The sequence below is a fragment of the Schistocerca cancellata genome, chromosome 3, assembly GCF_023864275.1.
Source record: "Schistocerca cancellata isolate TAMUIC-IGC-003103 chromosome 3, iqSchCanc2.1, whole genome shotgun sequence".
Taxonomy (NCBI): Eukaryota; Metazoa; Arthropoda; class Insecta; order Orthoptera; family Acrididae; genus Schistocerca; species Schistocerca cancellata.
This window is the reverse complement of record NC_064628.1, coordinates 289,922,095-289,942,662: the sequence shown is the minus strand read 5'-3', so window position 1 is coordinate 289,942,662 and position 20,568 is coordinate 289,922,095. Positions and strand designations below refer to the sequence as shown.

Genomic DNA, 20,568 nt, shown 5'->3' with positions numbered 1-20,568 from the left:
TCGATGTACTGTGGAGACCTCACGCCCCACATGTTGAGCAATCGGCGGTACATCCACCCGGCCTCCCGCATGCCCACTATACGCCCTCGCTCAAAGTCCATCAACTGCACATACGGTTCACGTCCACGCTGTCGCGGCATGCTACCAGTGTTAAAGACTGCGATGGAGCTCCGTATGCCACGGCAAACTGGCTGACACTGACGGCGGCGGTGCACAAATGCTGCGCAGCTAGCGCCATTCGACGGCCAACACCACGGTTCCTGGTGTGTCCGCTGTGCCGTGCGTGTGATCATTGCTTGTACAGCCCTCTCGCAGTGTCCGGAGCAAGTATGGTGGGTCTGACACACCGGTGTCAATGTGTTCTTTTTTCCATTTCCAGGAGTGTATGTTCTGGTTGGAAATGTGTTTTGTCAATCTGCTGAACTTCGTTTGTGAGATCTCTACACACTGTACCCTATTTTCCAAGTACGATTGAAACCAATTATTTACTGTTCCCCTTATTCCTAGTGCCTCCATTTTGTTTAGTAGTATTTTGTGGTCTACCGTGTCAAATGCTTTGCTAAGGTCAAGTAATATGCCTGTTACATGTTCACCTTCGTCAAGTGCTTCTAAGACAAAATTTGTGAAGTGAGCTACTGCTGAAGCTGTGCTTCTTCCTGGCCTGAAACCAAACTGTTCTTTACACAGTAGGTTGTACTTGTTTAGGAAATCCATTAGTCTCTTTTTCATTATATTTTCTATTACCTTGGAAAAGGATGAGAGTAATGAGATGGGCCTATAGTTTTCTATATTTTCTGGGTCGCCTTTCTTAAATAGAGGCAGGACTTTTGCACATTTTAAGTACTCTGGGAAGCAGCCTGCAGTGAAAGATTCATTTATGATGTGTGCCAAAGGATGTTGTATGCTGTCAATGCAGTCCTTCAGTAAGTACACTGGCACTTCATCTAAACCTGCTGATGTTTTATTCTTTAGGTTCTTCACAACCATCCTTACTTGTTCTGTAGAAGTTGGTAACAGTAACATTGAGTTATCCATATAGTTCAATTTTTGTTCAGGCTGTTTTTTGCCAAACTTTTGCTGTAGCTTGGTAGCAACACTGCTGAAGTACTCATTTACGGTATTTGCTAGTGTATTTGGGTTATGTATAATAGCACCATTATGTTTAATTTGAATGTTTACTGCTTTTAATTTATTACTGTTTGTTTCCTGTTTGGTAACAGTCCAGGCTGCTTTAATTTTATTTTCTGCCTTTTCTATAATACTGTCATTGTGGGCTTTTTTTGCATCTCGTAATACTCTTCTGTATATTCTTTTGTATGTGTGGTAGTAGTTTAGGAAACCAGGATCACTATGGTAGTTTTTTAACCTGTTCAGTTGTTTGAGTGTTGCAGAGGATTTCCTTATTCCTTTGGTCACCCAGGTATTTCTTTTCTGTGAGTGTACTGCAGTTTGCACCGTTGGGAATGTTTCATCAAATCTGAGTTTAAATAATGACATGAATTTAGAAAATTTCTTATTTACACTAGTTTCAGCATACACTTCTTCCCAAGTTATACAGTTTATTTGCTTGGCAAATTCTGATCTGTTTGGTTTGGAGAAAACCCTTCTGTATGTGTATGTTTTAGTTGTATTGTCTATATTTATGTTTAATTTTAGGATTTGACAGGAGTGATCAGAAAGGCCAAGGTTATCTACAATAATTTCACAACTTTCTTTATCTATGTCTGTGATGATGTGATCAATTGTTGATGATGAGTTCTTGGCTATCCTCGTGGCTCTGTTAACTAATGGTGATAACTTATAACAGAGCAATATATTCAAGAATGAGTTACAGAATCTATCTGGGTTTTGTGTGTTTATATTTAAGTCTCCACAAATGAGAACCTTCCCTTTAGGATTCGAAGCCATGTCTAGAATCTGGATTAGTTTTGCAGTGAAAGTATCTATATCACCACTGGGTGAACAGTAAATACATATTATAGTTAACCTTTGTGCCTCATCTGTCTTGCTTATCTCTACGGCTGATATTTCTATGTGTTTTTCCTCACTTACAGAATTAATATCATTTCTAATTTTATAGGCAATTCCTTGCTTAACATATATACATGATCCACCACCTCTAATGGTGGTTCTACTATAATGACATGCTAGTATATATGAGTTTAAATTTATTGATGTTATTTCAGTTCCTCTACACCAATGTTCAGTAATGCATGTGACTGAACTGTTTAAAGTTTGTAGTTCCACTTCTAACTGTTGCACTTTGTTTCTGATAGATTGTATATTTTGATGAAAGACTGAGAAACGAGCACAGCTTACCTTGCATGTATCTTTTGTTTGCATTTTGTTGACAGTGACTGATGCTTTGCACCGGTTTGTCCCAGTTTTTTTCTCCTCTTGGTGCTGAACCATAAAAAATCCTCCTTTGGAGTGATGTACTTTCTTGTCCTCTGGCTCCTTCTGATGGGGTGTGGTTTAGCTGTTGGCTTCTCCATTGGTAGTGTCGTTTCTGGTGCTACTGCTGTTGTTGGCTTTGCTGTTGTCTGTCCCACTGTTGCTGTGTCTCCTGTTCTTATTGTTGGTGGTGGTGGTGGTGGTGGTGGTGGTGAAGGTTCTGCTGATGTCAGTTCTGCTGCTGACGAGATGACTGCCTTAGTTGATTTTTCTTGTACTGTGGAATGTTCTATTACTGATAGTGGTATAACAGTTGTTTTTGAGTTGAAGGTGTTTTGAAGTAGTTTTAATTCCTTCATTATCATGTTCGCCAGATATTCTTTCCCAATACTGTTTAAATGTAGTCCATGTTGTGTATGGAATCTACGACCTATATTATTTATATTAACACATTTAACATTTTTAAAACGTCTACAGATTTTGGCAAACTGATAGTTGGCTTTTTGTATTTCTGTATTTACACATGATTGGTCATCCAGATCGTGTCGATGTGGTGTATTCACGATTATCACGTTTGTATGCGTGAGGTTCTTCAGACACTGTTTCAGATAACGTGTAGCATTTGCAGTTTGATTTTTATATACATCGTTTGAACCTCCGATGAGTATTACACAGTCTTCACGCATCAGTGGTAGCGATGATAGAGAGGTATGTCACAAGGCAGTACATTAGGGTAATTGCAGTTGATGATTAATGACAACAGTATTAGAGAACAGGTAAACTCACAGATGAGACTGTTTGCCGATGCTGCAGTAGTTTACAAGAAACACAGCAATGGAAAAGAAAGTGTTCTGACTCCCTAGTTGACCAGTTCCACTGTCGGGTATCAGCTGCTCTGCTTGTGACCCAAGGATGCGCGCATTACTACAGCAATCACAGTGCATGAACTCATTCCTTCATTCATGGACAGAAATTTATGTAATGAAATGAAAAATGTGTGGGTTTAATTAACTTATCTTGGATTGTCATCTAGTTTAGACAGCTTCTGGACAGATGTCAATATTTTTGAGGACTTCATGTAATGAATAATCAGCTGAGATGCTGTTAACTCACCAACTTCTAATCCTACAGTTTTTCCCCAAAAGAATATTGTGTCATTTGCTGCTGAGTTACTGAAAAACTGCAGAACTAATCTTACATTATTTATTGAACTGACATCTGATCTAAATGATGGGAAGTTAACTTGTGGTGAACTTTCAGTCCTGTGAATTCTTGGGAATTATCCTGTTGACAAACTCGTCAATAAAAATTATAATTAAATTGAAATTTGAAAATGCCCATATTCTTCAAGTTTTTAAATTGTATAGAACGAGTTATTTTTTAAGCCACCATTTCCTAAACATCACAGACCTTTTTAATGAGTTGACTATCATCGGGATTGTTTGCAATAATACTTTTTTCAGTTTGCTCAAGCTAGACAATCACTTGAATCAGTACCTGCAAGATGGCATCACCAGAAATGGCACTGTAACACCGCAACAGGTTGAATTTACTTATGAAGTAGAGCAACAAACTACCTCTACAACATGATATGCAAGTTTATTCTTACAACTGTCTGGAGTATACTCCCCAAAATTACAGGAAACAACAAGTTTTACACCAAAGTGTTAGTGAACTGCAGTTCTTCTTGAAATATCAGCACGCCCATGCATTTGTTTCATCTTTAAATAGTCACCAATTGCTTCCACAGCACCTGTGTTAATTCTATGTGTGCATTTTAGCCACATTAGTAAATTTCAGAGATTGTTTCTGAAGGAAATGGCAACTATCCACGCCACAAAGAACATCTGTGTCCTTTGGGCAACTAATTTATAAGATTACATTGTCAAGATGAAACATTTTCATACCACATTCCCTTATTATTTTTCAATTGCTTTCACAATAAGATTGATTTTGACATTCACTACTCTCAGTTTATTATGGGAATTTGAACTTGTTTACCATCAATGATAAACAACTCTGTTTCTATTATAAGTTCATCTGTGAAACATAAGTCACACACAACACAGCTGTCAGTTAGATCTCTGTAATTTATAGGACTGCTCCCCCTGATTTTAAAAATCCTACTCCATGTTTTAATATAACAACAAAAACAATTAATATTTGACAAAATAATTTAATTAGATAGATAAAAAATTACTCATCGAGCGGTGCATTAGTTAATAAGAGTGAAAAGCCAAGTGCACTGTATGTAACGGAGTTGGGTAGGGCATGGTGAAATAGGTGGTAAGGCAATGAAAGATGTATAAAACTAAAACGGAGTGAAAAAAAGATTAGGTACTATGAAGAAATGCTGAGATGGAAGAAATTGACGTAAATTAAGGCCAGGTGGGTGAAGAGAACCAAGGACAAGTTGTAGCCCAAGTTACCACCTGCGGAAGTCTGAGAAACTGTTGTGTGGGGGAAGAATCCAAAAGGCACATGTGATGAAACAGGCTCCAATGTCGCAAGTGTCATGTTGTAGAGCATGCTCTGCTACAGGATATTGCATGTTGATAGTATACATGCTCTGCCTATGCCCATCCATCCTAATTGATAATTTGGTGGTAGTCATGGTCATGTAAAAGACTGTAAGTGTTTTCATAACAGCTGATATATGACGTGTTGTTTCGCAGATGGCTCTCCCTTTGATAGTATATGTTTTGCTAGTTACAGGGCTGGTCCCTATGCACCCTACCACCACATCCTATACCAACCCTGTAACTGGCAAAACTATACTATCAAAGGGAGAGTGATCTGTGAAACAACACACCATATACCAGCTGTTATGTAAACACTGTTCAGCCTTTTACATCAGCAGACTACCACCAAATTATCAATTAGGGTGAATGGGCATTGGCAGAGCATGTATACTGTCAACATTCAATATCCTGTAGCAGTGCTCTACAACATGACAGTCATCTGAATTCTTCCCCCACACACTAGTTTCTTGATCTCTGCAGGTGGGAACTTGGGCTACATGATGTCCTTGGTTCTTGCCATCCACCTGGCCTTAATTTACATTAATTTCTTCTGTCTCAGTATTTCTTCACAGTAACTACTCTTCCCTTTAGTTTTATACATCTTTCATTGTCTTACCCGTCTATTTCACTGCCCCCCTCCCATCTCTGTTACTACAGTGCACTTAGCTTTTCCCTCTCAGTAACTCACGCACGATGTTTAAGCACTAATCTGTCTTGCATATTACCCTGTATTCCACCTTTGAGCTCTCAGGTCTTCAAATCTCATTCGATACAGTCCCCAACAACCAGTCTTTCCTTCTCATCCTATCCGATAAGTCTCCCCTGGCCCTTGGTTCTGGGTGACTTTTCCAAAATCTACCCCTCTTCCTAGATCCTTCCAGTCCTTTTCCTTCACCCTTCTTCCTTCCCCTTCAACCCTTCTGCCCAAAGGAGGAGGCACTGGCACCAAAATCTTCCCTAATTATAACTTTCTTTTGTGTGTGCGTTCTGCCACCACTTGGGAGTAGATTTCTTATTTATCCAATTAAACTAATCCATATTTTGGAGGTCTAAAAAAATGTTTATCTTTACTGTCTCTATATCTGGATCGGTAGGCTGGAACTTAATAAGTGGACATGTTTTCTGCCGCTCCTCATATGGATATTTATTTATTTATTTATTTATTCTTTGCCCATGGACTCCAGCTGAAAAACCAGCTGAGAGTATTGGGTGTGTCATACAATAGGCTATTAACATCAAACTTGATTTCATTATATATAAATGGAACAAATAATTAAACAGATATAGTCCATAATCATACAAAGGTATTACATGTTTCACATTATATGTACACACAAATCCAAACATCATACAGAAATGATAATTTTTAAAGGTACATTTCAGTAATGATATAACGTATTTAAACACCATCTTAGTAGTCACTCAAACTGTATATACATTTCTCTGTGAGATATAGTTTCAAATGATTTTTAAAACATTTTAGGTCTGTTTCTTTTTTAATGATTTTGGGGAGTTTATTAAAAAACCTTTTGCCTGCTTCTTCTGGGGCAGTCGTAGACAGTTTTAGATTTCTGTTTATCATGTAGTAATTTTCATTTCCTCTTGTACCGTGTTTGTGTACATCTTTATTTAGGAGGTGTTTATCACTTGACCTTACCGCCATTATGCTTTGGTATATGTACAGTGAATATACTGTCATAATATTATAGTGTACAAAAGCTTGCCTACAGGTCTGTCTTGGTGGTATTTTTGCAATGCATCTCACTGCCCTTTTCTGAATTGTGAATATTCTTTTTAGGTAGCCAGCTTGTGCACTTCCCCATATATGAACTGAATAAGACAAATGTGGGAAGACAAATCCATAATACATTGATCTGAGGACTTTATCATCCACAGTCTTAGGTGTTTTATGCATGATGAAGATCTGTTTGTTTATCTTTTTACACAGTGTATCTATGTGCTTCCCCCATGCCAAATGTTTGTCTATTATAGTTCCTAGAATGAATAACTAGAAGCCTTAACACCATTTTAGAATCACACACTTCAACTCCTCAATGTTCACACACAATACTGAATGCAAACACACAAAATAAGGACACAAACCACACCATCCAATAAAGCAGAGTAATGCCAAGGTGTGCCTAAAGTGAAAGGCCTGCTCATACTTCATAGGCACGCTGCCTGTCCTATGCTATGTGCATTAAAGTGTGAGGAGACAGTGCACTACTTCTCTCTTATTCAATGTGCAAAGAACTAGAAAACTTCGAAGCCTGTGAGATTCTACAGAAAGACCTACAAGTCATAAAAAACTGGATCCACAGAAATGGGATGTTGACAAAAGCACAGAAGTACAAACACGTTCTCAAATATCAGGAATGCTATAAGGTGTGATTACATGCTGGGAACTGAAATCACAGTACCAACAATGCTGTTACCTACAAGAGTTGTTTGAAAAGTTCTCGGAACAGAATAGAAAAAAAATACTTACATCACTGAAACTTTTTTTTTATTTTTCAACGTAGTCTCCTTGTAGATTATCGCGCTTGGTCCAACAATGTTCCATTGCTTTGATCACATCTCGAAAACTGGTTTCCGCCAGGCCTGCAAAATAGTTAACTCCGGCTATCAATTCTTCGTTTGAAGTGAATCTTCATACACCAAGAAAAATTTTCCGTTTTGGGAGGAGATGGAAGTCTGACAGAGCCATATGAGGTGAATAAGGTGTGTGTGGCAACAACTCATACCTTAGTTCGTGTAATTTTGCCATGGAGACGGCACGTGTGTGGGCGCGCGTAAAGAGTCGCGGCATCTATCTTGCAGATAATTTTTTCATTTCTAATTCTTCAGTTAAAATGTGATATACCCTTGCAGATGACATCTGGCAAGCATGAGCAATTTCACGCACTTTAATCAGTGATCCTACATGACCATTTTGTGCACTTTTGCAATGATTTCAGGAGTATTGACACATCTTGGCAGACCACTGTGTAGATCATCATCGAAGCTCTCCCGACCAAATTTAAATTCATTTGTCCACTTGGCAACAGCTGAATATGAAGGGACAAGAGTCCCCTAGTGTATTCTGGAAATCGACATGAATGTCCTTTGCTTTCATACCTTTCTTTATGAAGTATTTAATCACTGTTCGGATCTCAATTTTTTCCATCTTCGCAAATCACTACGTCAGAACAACAACAGAGCCACATCACCACCACAGCTCTCTTCCAAGAGCACTGACATGGCACATGTTTACAGGCAACAGTCCAATGAATATCACATGAACAACTTGTTACGCTAGCGCTGATCTATCGTGATGATTCCGAGAACTTTCCAAACCACCCTCGTATGTGTGACACAGAGTGCAGTAAAATTACACTGGAGACTACATTAGTGAGGCAATATGTGAGGCATGTAAGTCTCGGCACATGTTAATATGAGTTCTGACCTCTTTGAGGATGTCCACATTGAAACTGTATCAGTGCCCATGACACGGTTGTGGCAACAATGATTACCAAAGTACAAAGGACAACTAGAACAAGCAGAAAGATATGCATATTCAATAAACTAGATAAAAAAATCAGTAGTGTCATATCACAATGAGGAACTTTAAACTATCAGCACAAGTCACAAGCAAGTACAGGAACTCTGGTTCAAGTTTAAAAGAATAGTTGACCACACACTGGACAGACATGGACCCAGTAGAACAGCTCATAATTGGAGGGAACCTTGTAACGCCGGAAATGCGTATCCTCCTATTTCCATCTATTGTACTATAATTTTTTTCCTTGTTTTGTTACCTCAAGATATGACATTTCTGTGTCTATTTATTGTAATCTGTGTCTTTATATATTGTAATTGTTTTACTATTTGTATATATATATATATATATTTATGCATTTATGTTGATGTATAATTGGTTTGTTTTGTAAATATTATTTGTATTTTTACGCTGGGTCTTGCCCAGGGAAAACTATGCTATCGAACGAATACATCGATAGGTCATGTGGAGAACCAAAGTGTTTAGGAACTTTGGTAGTGTTTAACTCTGCCGCATGGAGCGTGAGCAGAGCAGAGTCAGGCTGGAGTAGTGCAGTGGAGCAGGTGTGTTGTGTGACACCCCCGCGAGTTGTCGCGCTTTCTGGGTTTGGCAGCATGTAATTGCGCTCAACTTGCTATGATAGTTTCTGACACGGTGTCGCGGAAGGGAAGCATTAGCTGGTGCACATCAAGAGCCCGTTTCACCTGGTGACAGTGTCGAGAAGAAGGTGCGCCAACATCCAGCTTCTGCAACAGCGACGGCCGACAATGAGTGACTGTCGCCACCTCCTCGACCGACGACTTCAAACCTTCAATCAACCAACAAGGAAGAATGGAAGTACGTAAAGTTTTAGAACTGTATGGCAGACCTCAGCTTTTAAAATTGTTGCATCACAAAATTACAGCAACTTAGCATGAACCTTTGTTGCTCATTGTCCCAATTGCATTACCAAGTAGGGTCCCTTCCTTTTTCCGAAATGAACCCGAGTGTCGTTGAAATTCAGACACCAGCATTAAAGTAATATCATTCCATTTCACTACTTTAATTTCAAAGTTCAGTTAAGGTATTCATAGCTGGCTACAATATTTAGATTACACAAGCACAAATTAAGAGTGCGAGTTTTGTTAGCATATTTTAGCTTACCTGTGACTGCAGCTCAGTTTGGTACGTACTAAATGTTACTATTGTTAATTGTCCAGAATCATTTAATTGAAGTTCAAAGTTAAATCTCTTATTTCTAAATTGCGTAGATTCAAGTAGCTTTTGAAATGATTGTTGAGGTAGCCCAAGACTAACCTTATTTTACTGAATTTTGTAGTGCTTCAGAAACAAATCTCACTATTAATTTCAGTCACTAAATTAACTTTCAATTTTCCGATTTTAGTAATTCTTTTGCTAAATTAAGTCAGAGTGTAGCGAAATTTATTACTTCTGACAAACTTTCAGTTTTCACACAACATGTGTCAACCTTCAGTTTCCACACTTTTAGTGCTAATTATATGTGCAATAACCTTTCTTTTTCAGTTATTATAGTAGTTGTCCATAGGACTGGCGGCCGTAATTTTCCCCAAAACTCAAATATCTAATTAACGCCAATTAATTGTTAACGTGATGACCGCACATTTACTTTCTTTATTAATTTTACCCTTTTCTCAAAATTAATTTCCACCAATTTCATTTGCATTTTTCCTTTCATTTAGATGTAACCCTTTCCTCCCTCTTTACCGACAAATTAACTTTGGTGATGATTGCTTTTCCCAAATTTCCATTAGGTGCACGCGGTTTAATTTTTCACTGTCATTAAGGTCGATAAGTGAGGGGGAGGTTACAACCTCCATGGTATACAGCCACTATAAAGAAACATAGATTACTGCATAATAGATGTAAAACAAAGTGTTGGGCTATACATAGAGAGATGCTGAATGAAATGTGTTTGGCTTTCAAGATAGCAATGCATGATGCCTTCAATGATTACCATAGCAAAATATTGTCAAATGATGTTTCACAGAACCCGCAGAAATTCTGGTCGCATGTATAGGCTATTAGTGGCACTAAAATTAGTGTCCAATCCCTAGTGAATGTGACAGGAACTGTAATTGAGGGCAGTAAAGCAAAAGTTGAAATGCTAAACTCCACTTTCAAGCGTTCCTTTACAAGAGAAAACCCAGGAGAATTGTCCCAATTTAATCCTCGTACCACTGAAAAGATGAATGAAATAAATATTACTGTCAGTGCTGTTGAAAAACAGCTGAAATCATTAAAATTGGATAAATCTCCAGGCCCTGATGAGATCCCTATCAGATTTTATACTGAATTTGTGAGTGAGTTAGCCCCTCTTCTCACTATAATCTGTAGTAGATCCCTTGGGTGGGGGGTGGGGGGGGGGGGTGGTGGTGGTGGTGGTGGTGGGAACATGCCCAGTTTTTGGAAAAAGGCACAGGTCACACCCATCTACAACAAGGGTTGAAGAAGTGATCCACAAAACTAGCATCCAGTATCCTTGACATAGGTTTGTTGTAGAATCTTAGATCATCATTTGAGCTCAAACATAATGAGGTGTCTTGCACAGAATGAACTCCTCAACACCAACCAGCATGGTTTTCGAAAACACCGCTCATGTGAAACACTACACACACTTTTCTCCCATTACATACTGAAAGCTTTGGATCAAGGCAACAAGGTAGATGCAGCGTTTCTTGATTCCCAAAAAGCATATGACTCAGTACTGCACCTACATTTATTGTCAAAAGTTCAATCCTGTGGGGTAACAAGTGAAATTTGTGATTGGACTGACTTTTTTGGTAGTGAGGACACAGTATGTCATCTTGGATGGAAAGTAATTGTCAGCTGTAGAAGTAACTTCTGTTGGGACTCTTGCTGTTCATGTTCTATATTAATGACCTTGCAGACAAGCTGCATAAATATTGTCAGATCTTGATAAGATTTCAACATGGTGCAGAGATTAGCAACTTGGCCTGAATGTTCAGAAATATAAAATTTTGCACTTCACAAAATGAAAAAATTTAGAATCCTATGATTATAATGTCAACCCGTCATTGTTGGAATTGGCCACCTCATACAAATACCTCGGTGTAACACTTTGTACGGATATGAAATGGAATCATCACATAGGTTCAGAAGTGGGTAAAGCAGGTGGTAGACTTCGGTTTATTGGCAGAATACTAGGGAAGTGCAATGAGTCCACAAAACAGATTGCTTACAGATCACTCATGCGACCCACCCTAGAATATTATTGATCAAGTGTGTGGGACCAATGCCAGATAGGACTAACAGGGGATACTGAACATATACAGAGAATGGCAGCATGAATGATCACAGGTTTGTGATCATCCATGGAAGAATGTCACAGAGATACTAATGGAACTGAACTGGCCGACTCTAAGACAGGTGTAACCTATCCCAGGAAAGTCTGTTAAAGTGTCAAAAACTGGCTTTAAATGATTACTCTAGGGATATACAACAACACCCTATGTATCGCTCACACAGGGATCATGAGGATAAGATGAGAATAATTACAGCATGCACAAATGCATTCAAACAATCATTCTTCCAACGCTCAATCTGTGAATGGAACAAGAAGAATCCCTAATAACTGGGACAATGGGAATACCTCCGCCATAAATACCTATGCCATACACCTCACCGTGGTTCGCAGAGTATATAGGTGTAGATGTAGCAGAGGTACAAAGGAGAAAGCCACCTGCCATATGCTGTGCACAGATGGGATCCCCAGCAAAGAGACCTGTCAAGTCAGAGGACAGCTAAGTATATAATGGGAGTCTACTGCAGAACAAGTAGTGTCACTGAAATGACTAAGAAATTGAAATGGGAAAAATCTCTCACAAAGAAGAGCAAGATATAATGTAACTGAACAGATAAAAAATTTACTCCAAGCAGGAGCAGGAGAACACACATATGATTGTGTTAAAGTTTGCAAGTTTTTCTCCTCCTAGCAGAAGAGTTGAAGAGGAAGGAAGAGGGATGAAGAAAAAGCACTGGTGAGGTTTAGGGAAAGGGGTAGAGTTCGGAAAAGTTACCCAGAATCATGGGTCGAGGAAGACTTACTGGATGGGGTGAGAAGTAAAGACTCATTGTTGCTTACTGCACCAGACCAGATTTGAAAACCTGAGAGCTTAAAGGTGAAAGATAGGGTAATAAGCAAGACAGAGATTACTAACAAAAAATCGTGCAAGAGTTGTTAAGAGAGGGAAGCTAAGTGCATTGTACGTGATACAGGTACAAGGGGGGGGGGGGGGGGGGCTAAAAAATAAAAGGTATAGAACACTAACTGGGAGTGCAGAAAGTAATCGATACTGTGAAGAAATAAACGTAATTAAGATCAGGTGGGTGGCAAGAACCAAGGACATGTTGTAGGGCCAGTTCCAATCAGTGGAGTTCTGAGAAATCGCCATCTTCAGAAGAATCCAGATGGCATGTCTGGTGAAACAGGCACCGAAGTCATGACTGTCGTGTTGCAGAACATAGTCTGCAACAGGATATTGTGAGTTGCCAGAACACACCCTCTGCCTACACCCATTCATCCTAACTGATAATTTGGTGGTAGTGAAGCCAATGTAAAAGGCTGAACAATGTTATGTAATAGCTGGTATATGACATTTGTCATTTCACAAGTGGTTCTCTCTTTGATATTATATATGCTAGTTGCAGGACTAGTTTAGGTGGTGGCAGACTGGTGCATATTGCAAATCTTACAGCTGTTATGTTTACAGGGGTAGGAGCCATTGGGTAGGGAAATGGATGCAGGAGAAGCATATTGTCTGACAAGGATACGGTTGACATTGAGAGGGCGACAAAAAGCTATTCTAGGTGTGTGCAAAATGTCAGAAAGAATGGGTCTAATTTCAGGGCATGATTTTGAGAACTAACAGCCTTGTTGAAGCAGCTGATAAATTCATTCAAGACCAAGAGAACACTAAGTGACACCTGGTGTACTCCCAAGTCGTTTCTCGGAGGGATCAGGAGTACTAACACTGGATGTGGTCTTCCAGAAAATCTGCTTTTGAGCTAGGCTGGTAAGGAAATTATGTCCTGTGAAGGATGAAGTGAGAATGGTTGTGTTTTGTTGTAAAGAGTCTGCTGACTGCATCTGAACAAATACATTTGCCACAAATACATTTGCCACAAATATCAAGGCTGTATAGGATGGAATGTTTGACATGGAAATGATGGCAACTGTTAAATGTAAGTACTGTTGCTTGTTAGTAGGTTTAATGTGAGCAGATGTTTGTAGCTGACCTTCGGTGAAGATGAGAAACCTGTCCAGGAAAGTGGCATGGTATTTGGAATAGGATCACGTGAAATTTAATATGGAGAAGGTATTTAGAGATTCCAGGAATTTTAATAGGTCAGGTCAGCCAGGCACAGGAAGGAGCCATGCTGGTTCCCATGGCTATGCCCCTGATCTGTTTGTATGTCTGCCACTCAAAGATAGAGTAGTTGTTGATAAGTATAAAGTCGGTTAAGGTGAGCAGGAAGGTTGTCATAGGTTTGGAATCAGGTGGACGTTGGCTGAAGATATGTTCAGCAGCAGACATACCAGGTATACGGGGGATGCTGGTATAGTGAGAGGTAATCAATGGTGACAAGCAAGTTGTGCGGTGGGAGTGGAACAGGCAGAGATTTCAGATGGCCCAGGAAATGCTTGGTGTCTTAATATAGGAGGGAATTATTTGTACTAAGGGTTGCATGTGTTGATCAACTAAGGCATATATATGTTCGGTGGTTGCTTTGAAGCAATGATGAGACAGTCAGGGTAAGAAATTCTTGTAAAGGGCCTACGGTTTTTCTGAGGGACTGCAAGTCAGTTTGAATCACAGGGATGGGATCTTGATGGCACATGCTGTATGTAGAGGTGTCACACAGCTGGTGTAGACTTCCGTTTACATCCTCCAGTTAGTTACGTACCACAGTGCTAGACCCCTTGTCCGTTGGGATGATAATGATGAAGTCATCAGCTTTTAGGGAACGAAGAGCCTGGAGTTCTGCAGCAGACAGTTTAGGGTCACGTTGTAAGGACCTGAGGAAGATTGTGAAGCAATGCTGGATGAGGAATTCTTGGAAGACTACCAAGGGATAATTTTGAGGTAGTGGTGGTGGATTAAGTATGGATCACGATCGGAATTGTTCAAGGTAGGATTCAACGACAGGTTATAGAGAGAGACTTACGTGAGAAGTGGAGGGCACTATACTGTTGTGGCTCGTTCTGGTATAATGAGTATTCCTTGGTCTGGGAGGCAGAGGTGAAGGCTGGGGGATGGTTAAGGAGGTTGGCCCAGCTTGGTTTGTAGGTGAGGAGCAGTGGTGGATGGAGTGACTGTTCAGTGGACTGCAGATGGGCAGGAAGAGAAACATCACTGTTGAGACAGTTTAGGAGAAGGTGGGGCAGTTTTTTGAAGTGAAGTCTGGCTGACCATATACTCCTCCTGCACCCATCTTCCTACCATATGGCTCCTGCCTCTGTGACCATTACTGCTGTAAGACTTGCCCCATGCACTCTCCTACCACCACCCATGCCAGCCCTGTAACTGGCAAACATATGCTATCAAAAGGAGAGCCACTTGTGAACTGACACATGTCGCATACCAGCTGTTATGTAAACACTGTTCAGCCTTTTACATCAGCATGGCTACCATCAAGTTATCAGTTAAGATGAATGGGTGTAGGCAGAGGCTGTATACTAGAAATACACAATATCCTATTGTATAGCTTGTTCTACAACATGACAGCCATCTTCCCCAGATACCAGTTTCTCAGAGCTCCGCAGACAGGAACTGGCACTACATGTCCTTGGTTCTCGTCACCTATCTGGTCTTAAAATATGTTAATTTCTTCAGTCTCAGAATTTCCTGACAGTAACTATTCCTTTCTTGACTCCCTTTTAGCTTTTTATATCTTTAATTTTCTGGTTTGTTTATTTTTTGCCACCTTTATCAAATACAATGCATTTAGCTTTCTTCTCTTATTAACTAAAGCATTATGTTTTGGCAGTAATCTCTGTCTTGTTGGCTACCTTTAAGGTCTCAAGTTCTCAAATCTTGTCCAGTGCAGCCCACTACAATCAGTCTTTCCTTCTCATCCCATCCAGTACATCTCCCCTGACCCAGGGTTCTACATCTACATCTATGTGATTACGCTGTTATTCACAGTTAAGTGCCTGGCAGAGGGTTCAATGAACCACCTTCAAGCTGTCTCTACCGTTCAACTCTCAAACGGCGCATGGGAAAAACAAGCACTTCTGGGTGACTTTTCTGAATTCAGCCCCTCTTCCTAAAACTCACCAGTCCTTTTTCATCACCCCTCTTTCTTCCCCTTCAGCCCTTCTGCCAAAAGAAGAAGCCAATGGATTCGTGAGCTTGCAAACTTTAATACCTCTGTGCGTTCTCTTGCGGCTGCTTCATGAGTAGATTTTTTATCTATCCAAGTATGTGGTTTTTTCTATGAATGGTAAAAGCTAGAGTTGAGGGCTTTTACCAAACATACGTGATGAGGATGCATTTGAAGACATAGGACAAATACATGTCACTGTTGAAGTACATAAGGTAACAAAGGACCATCAGGACGAAAGTGTAAAATCATGGAACAATAAGACACGTAAATTCTGTTATGTTGGTAATAGAATAAAGGAGTGGAACATATTACCAGGATATATCCTCAGTCAGTTCCCAGGAAGTATCATTAAATGTAAATACCTTGCCCAACAGCAGCAAAACAGTGAAGATTATGGATGATAGGAAAATGATAAATGTAGTTTTATAGTAAGTTATTTTATACTAAGTGATATAATGGAATTATGTAATATGAAGGTGTTATGTTCACCACCTCGGCAACACCCATATTTGTGGGCAAATAAAACCACCTTATCCTATTATTTGTCTAAGCCCATTTGATCAGTCGAACAAGAGCCCATGCAGCACAATAGACAGTTATAGATTGAAAGTATTCAAACGAAATAAGATGGAATCATAAACAGTCTACCAATACTTAATTTATTTTGATAATTTTTTCAATATAAAATGTTTTCATGGAATACATACTTTAATACACTATGCACACTCTCACAGTAAATGGCTTTAGACAAAAACGTACTTTTTCCTGTGTGTGTGTGTGTGTGTGTGTGTGTGTGTGTGTTTTCTATATACAGTCTTTTGGATGCTCAAGCTTGGCACAATCTTTAACAAAGCAGTATGATGCTATATAAACAAAGAACAATATTTAGAATACAAGTAAAAAGTGTTTAAAAACCTTATAATCACTATGTTACAAACTATTCTCATGTTATAAACATACAACTTTCAAAATGCATGCCACTCGCATAACATGATTGTTTCCTAGCAAATTCATTCATTAAAAATACAGTTATCTGAGAGCATTACTTTGACTTGACTTCTACAGCGATAACAACTGCCAATATGATGCTGATAACCAATGCTATAAAGACCAGCACACATATTTTTCTGCGGTGTTTTGCCTAGGAAAAAGAAAATTGAATTCTATTAGAGAAATAATTGTAGACAATACAAATTTCAAGCAACAAATTTCTGTTATGACTATAATGATTATCTACCTGATATCCTTCAGCCTTCTGCAGTTCTGTTCGTCCACCCTCTACATTACCATGGACATTTTCTATATTGCCTTCAATTGTATCTGTAAAGAAATTTTAAGTACTGAGTTGACAATTCATAATTTAAAACATTATCCCAAAAAAAGTGTGCACGATAAACAAACAGTAAATCTTAAGATTCTTCCACAATCCCTCCTGCATTATTTATCCAATTATAACTGCTTGCCATCCTCTTGTGATGGCATCAAAAGATCTTTCTCCTCATGTAAGCTTCAACATGCTTCTACTGGTTTCAATATAATTTCAGATGGTTGTCAAAGAAATGACAAAACTTTTTATGTAAACTGCCACTTTAGTTCCACATGAAAATAACTGCTTTCTATTGAACTGAAGGCAAGATAATTTTCGTTACTAGACTGGCATACTGTTCACAGATAACAGAAAGTGGGGAAGTGTTCACATCATATTTGTGACTCCAGTGACTTTGTTAATAAAATGAAATTACTTTGACTCAATGAATCTAACTTATTCATAAGCTTTCATGCCGTCTAGCTTTTCATTAGGGCGTATCTCATTGATTCATTGTTGCTCATTGGCAGCAAGTTCAAAGTTGATGTAACAGCCCTATTTCAGCATGCCCTTTCCTCAGTTTTCTTTTCATTAAACACTATGTCTTCTGGCAATATGTGAATGATACTTTTGCAGTGTGGTCCCACAGTTAAGTAGAACTGTAACCTTTTTGCAACAACTGAATTCTATCCATGAGGATATCAAATTTAAAATGAAAATGGAGAAGGATGGCTGCCTCCTGTTTTGGACAACTTGGTCAGTCAGTAAGTGGATGTATCATTGGGGCATTCCATTTACCATAAGCTCACAGATACAGAGCTACATTTGCAGGTTTTTAGCTGCCACCACCCATCACACAAACTATGGTCATCCTTCAAATGTTGGTGCACCAGGCACATGTGTCTGAAACAGGCACCCTTGCAAAGGAGCTGGAGCACCTACAATCAGTGTTCAAACATAATGGATATTCTCCACATCAGATCAGTACAGCTTTAAGGAGGAGGAACCCGACAACCCACAAAATCAAGAGGAGAAGGAGCAGTGCAAGTCCAGGGCATTCCTCTTGTATGTCAGCAATATTTCATTGAAATTAGGCAGAATCTTGAGGAAACTCATGTCAAAGTAATCTTTCACCCACCTACAAAGACCTGTGCTCTTCTCAGTTCGGTAAACTATGATCTGCGATTGTGGAAGACTGGAATCTACAGAATGCCTTGCCAGTGGAGCAAAGCTTACATTGGTCAAACAATGTGCACAGTTTGTGAAAGATGCATTGAATGTGATTGCCACACTTGTCTTTTGCTGCACAGTAAGTCACCCATTGCTAAGAAGTGCATCTCCACAGGACATTCTATGAATTATTCTGCCATGGACACATTGGCCTTGATAAGAGCCTTCTAGGATTCAATCATTAGGAATTGGTGTAAGTATGTTTAGCCCAAGATATTATTAATCATGATGGTGCTTTCAACTGGATAAGGTGTGGGACTCAATGGCGTTTTTAGTTTCTTCAGAAAGAATACATTTTATGACCAGTGACTCATCTAGTAACAGTTAATTTTATTAATTCTGACATCTGAATTACAACTCAGCAAGTGTGCATTCCAAAAGAGTAAGCATGTAACATTACCAATACACATGCGTCTGCGTGCCACAGATGGAGCAATATTTGAAAGAGGGTGCAAAACTCGACAAAGGTCGATCATGTAGTGGCTGACTTTGCGCATGTGTGTGTGTGCATCAGTTTTTGATATAAAGTAAATGATGTGCACTAGTAATCTCCAGTGCAAAACACTCACCTGAAGATGGCTGAGTGGTTGTGAGCCGAAATATTGTACAAGTTGTGCAAGCTTATGAACAAATCATTCTCATTCTCTCTCTCTCTCTCTCTCTCTCTCTCTCTCTCTCTCTCTCATCTCTCTCTCTCTCTCACACACACACACACACACACACACACACACACACACACACCACACACACACCTGAGATTACTGTGCATTAACTAACTGTCACAGTACAGATAGAATACTGTAGCACCAAGGAATTTTGGGACACAGTGATCCATTCACCATGCCGAAGGCACATTTTTCATGAAACAGCTTAACTGACTGACATGTTACACCAACCTATGGCAAGACTCCAGCAACATCATGCCGATGCAACATTACGTCAATTGATTGTGCACCGCCACCACTGATGAAACATCTGGTCATTTTTAACAGGGCAGTTTGCACCAATATGACATGCAGAGTGGTGCTGAGTCAGCATTGCATTTAATTCTCTATGTGACACTATGGGGTCCCTCCCCTTCTGCAGTAGACAAATGCTCACTGGGAGTCATATACATCTGCCAAGCTAGTCATCAGGGATGTTTCAGACAGTGACTGTAACTAGGTGGCTGCCATGCTGCTAGACCCTCCAGAATCTGCCAAACAACCAACGTGATCATCAGCCCATCACTTGTATGTCGAAGTTGGGAGTTCAGGGCATCGTGCGACTCTGACTCCATGCTGCTGTGGATGACACTGGCCAGTAGCAGGCAAGCAGTGGGAGTCCGCTATCTTAGCCTATACATAGGCTGCACCCACCAGATGAGGGTGCATGTCTGTATTTGCCCTAATGTGATGAGTAATTAAGAAGTCACCTTTAACACTATCAATCTTATGCCGAGCATCTCTGAAACAATGGACAATTATAAACCCTACTGTTATATTTGGTGGCAGAAGTGGGATAAGTGGTGTTATTACCAACATCATGAATGCCATTATGAGCAAGTGGCAGCTTGTACAAACTTGAGATGCTCGTGAGTTTTCTGTTCTATGTTTCTGATTGAGTATCTCTCCACTTTTTCCTTTTCTGGCTAGAAATACATCATAATCCAGGATTAAAGGTATGTGAATATTGTGGAGGTATAAGCAAGTGTAAATAGCAGATAAGTGTCTGCACTGTCATGTAAGTTACATAGTTAACAGTCCTCCAGAGATCTATGCTAGTAGTTATGTAGGTTGAATATCAGAGTGCCAGAGTGTGTGTGGACCTTTCATATACATTTCTAATTCTGTGCTGTACTCCTTGTGTTTCTCTGCACAGTTGCAAGTGTTTTATGATAAGAATTTTTGTCTTTTCATCATGCAATGCCTGACTCAAAACAGTACAGCTTGGAGCTGAGATACTGCATGCATAAGAGATGGGTCATTGATCATGACACTATTGCTATTGCTGTACCACTCCTCGTCCTTCTATGATAGCAAACAATCTGCATGAGATAATTGTCAGAACCAGTGTAGGGCATTATGGGCAAAAGATCAAGACTATCATTAAGGGAGAACTTAGCAAGTTTCAAGGACAAAATGCAATAATGAAAAAGGGATAGGTGTGTAACAGTAGTTGAAATATGGTATCAATCTGATCTGAAAGAGCAAAATATGCTGAATGGTCCT

General features: G+C 39.5%; 1 protein-coding gene across 1 annotated transcript in view; it reads right to left on the bottom strand.

Annotated features, from left to right (window-relative positions):
* Positions 1 to 16,460: 16,460 nt before the first annotated feature.
* LOC126174974 (syntaxin-7) overlaps positions 16,461 to 20,568 on the bottom strand; it is a 95,248-nt gene continuing 91,140 nt past the window's right edge. The window contains exons 5-6 of the mRNA XM_049921446.1: positions 17,060 to 17,142; positions 16,461 to 16,963 (exon numbers count right to left, since the gene is read on the bottom strand). Coding sequence (XP_049777403.1) covers positions 16,865 to 16,963; positions 17,060 to 17,142 — 182 coding nt within the window. The 3' untranslated portion in view covers positions 16,461 to 16,864. The remainder of the gene's footprint in view (positions 16,964 to 17,059; positions 17,143 to 20,568) is intronic.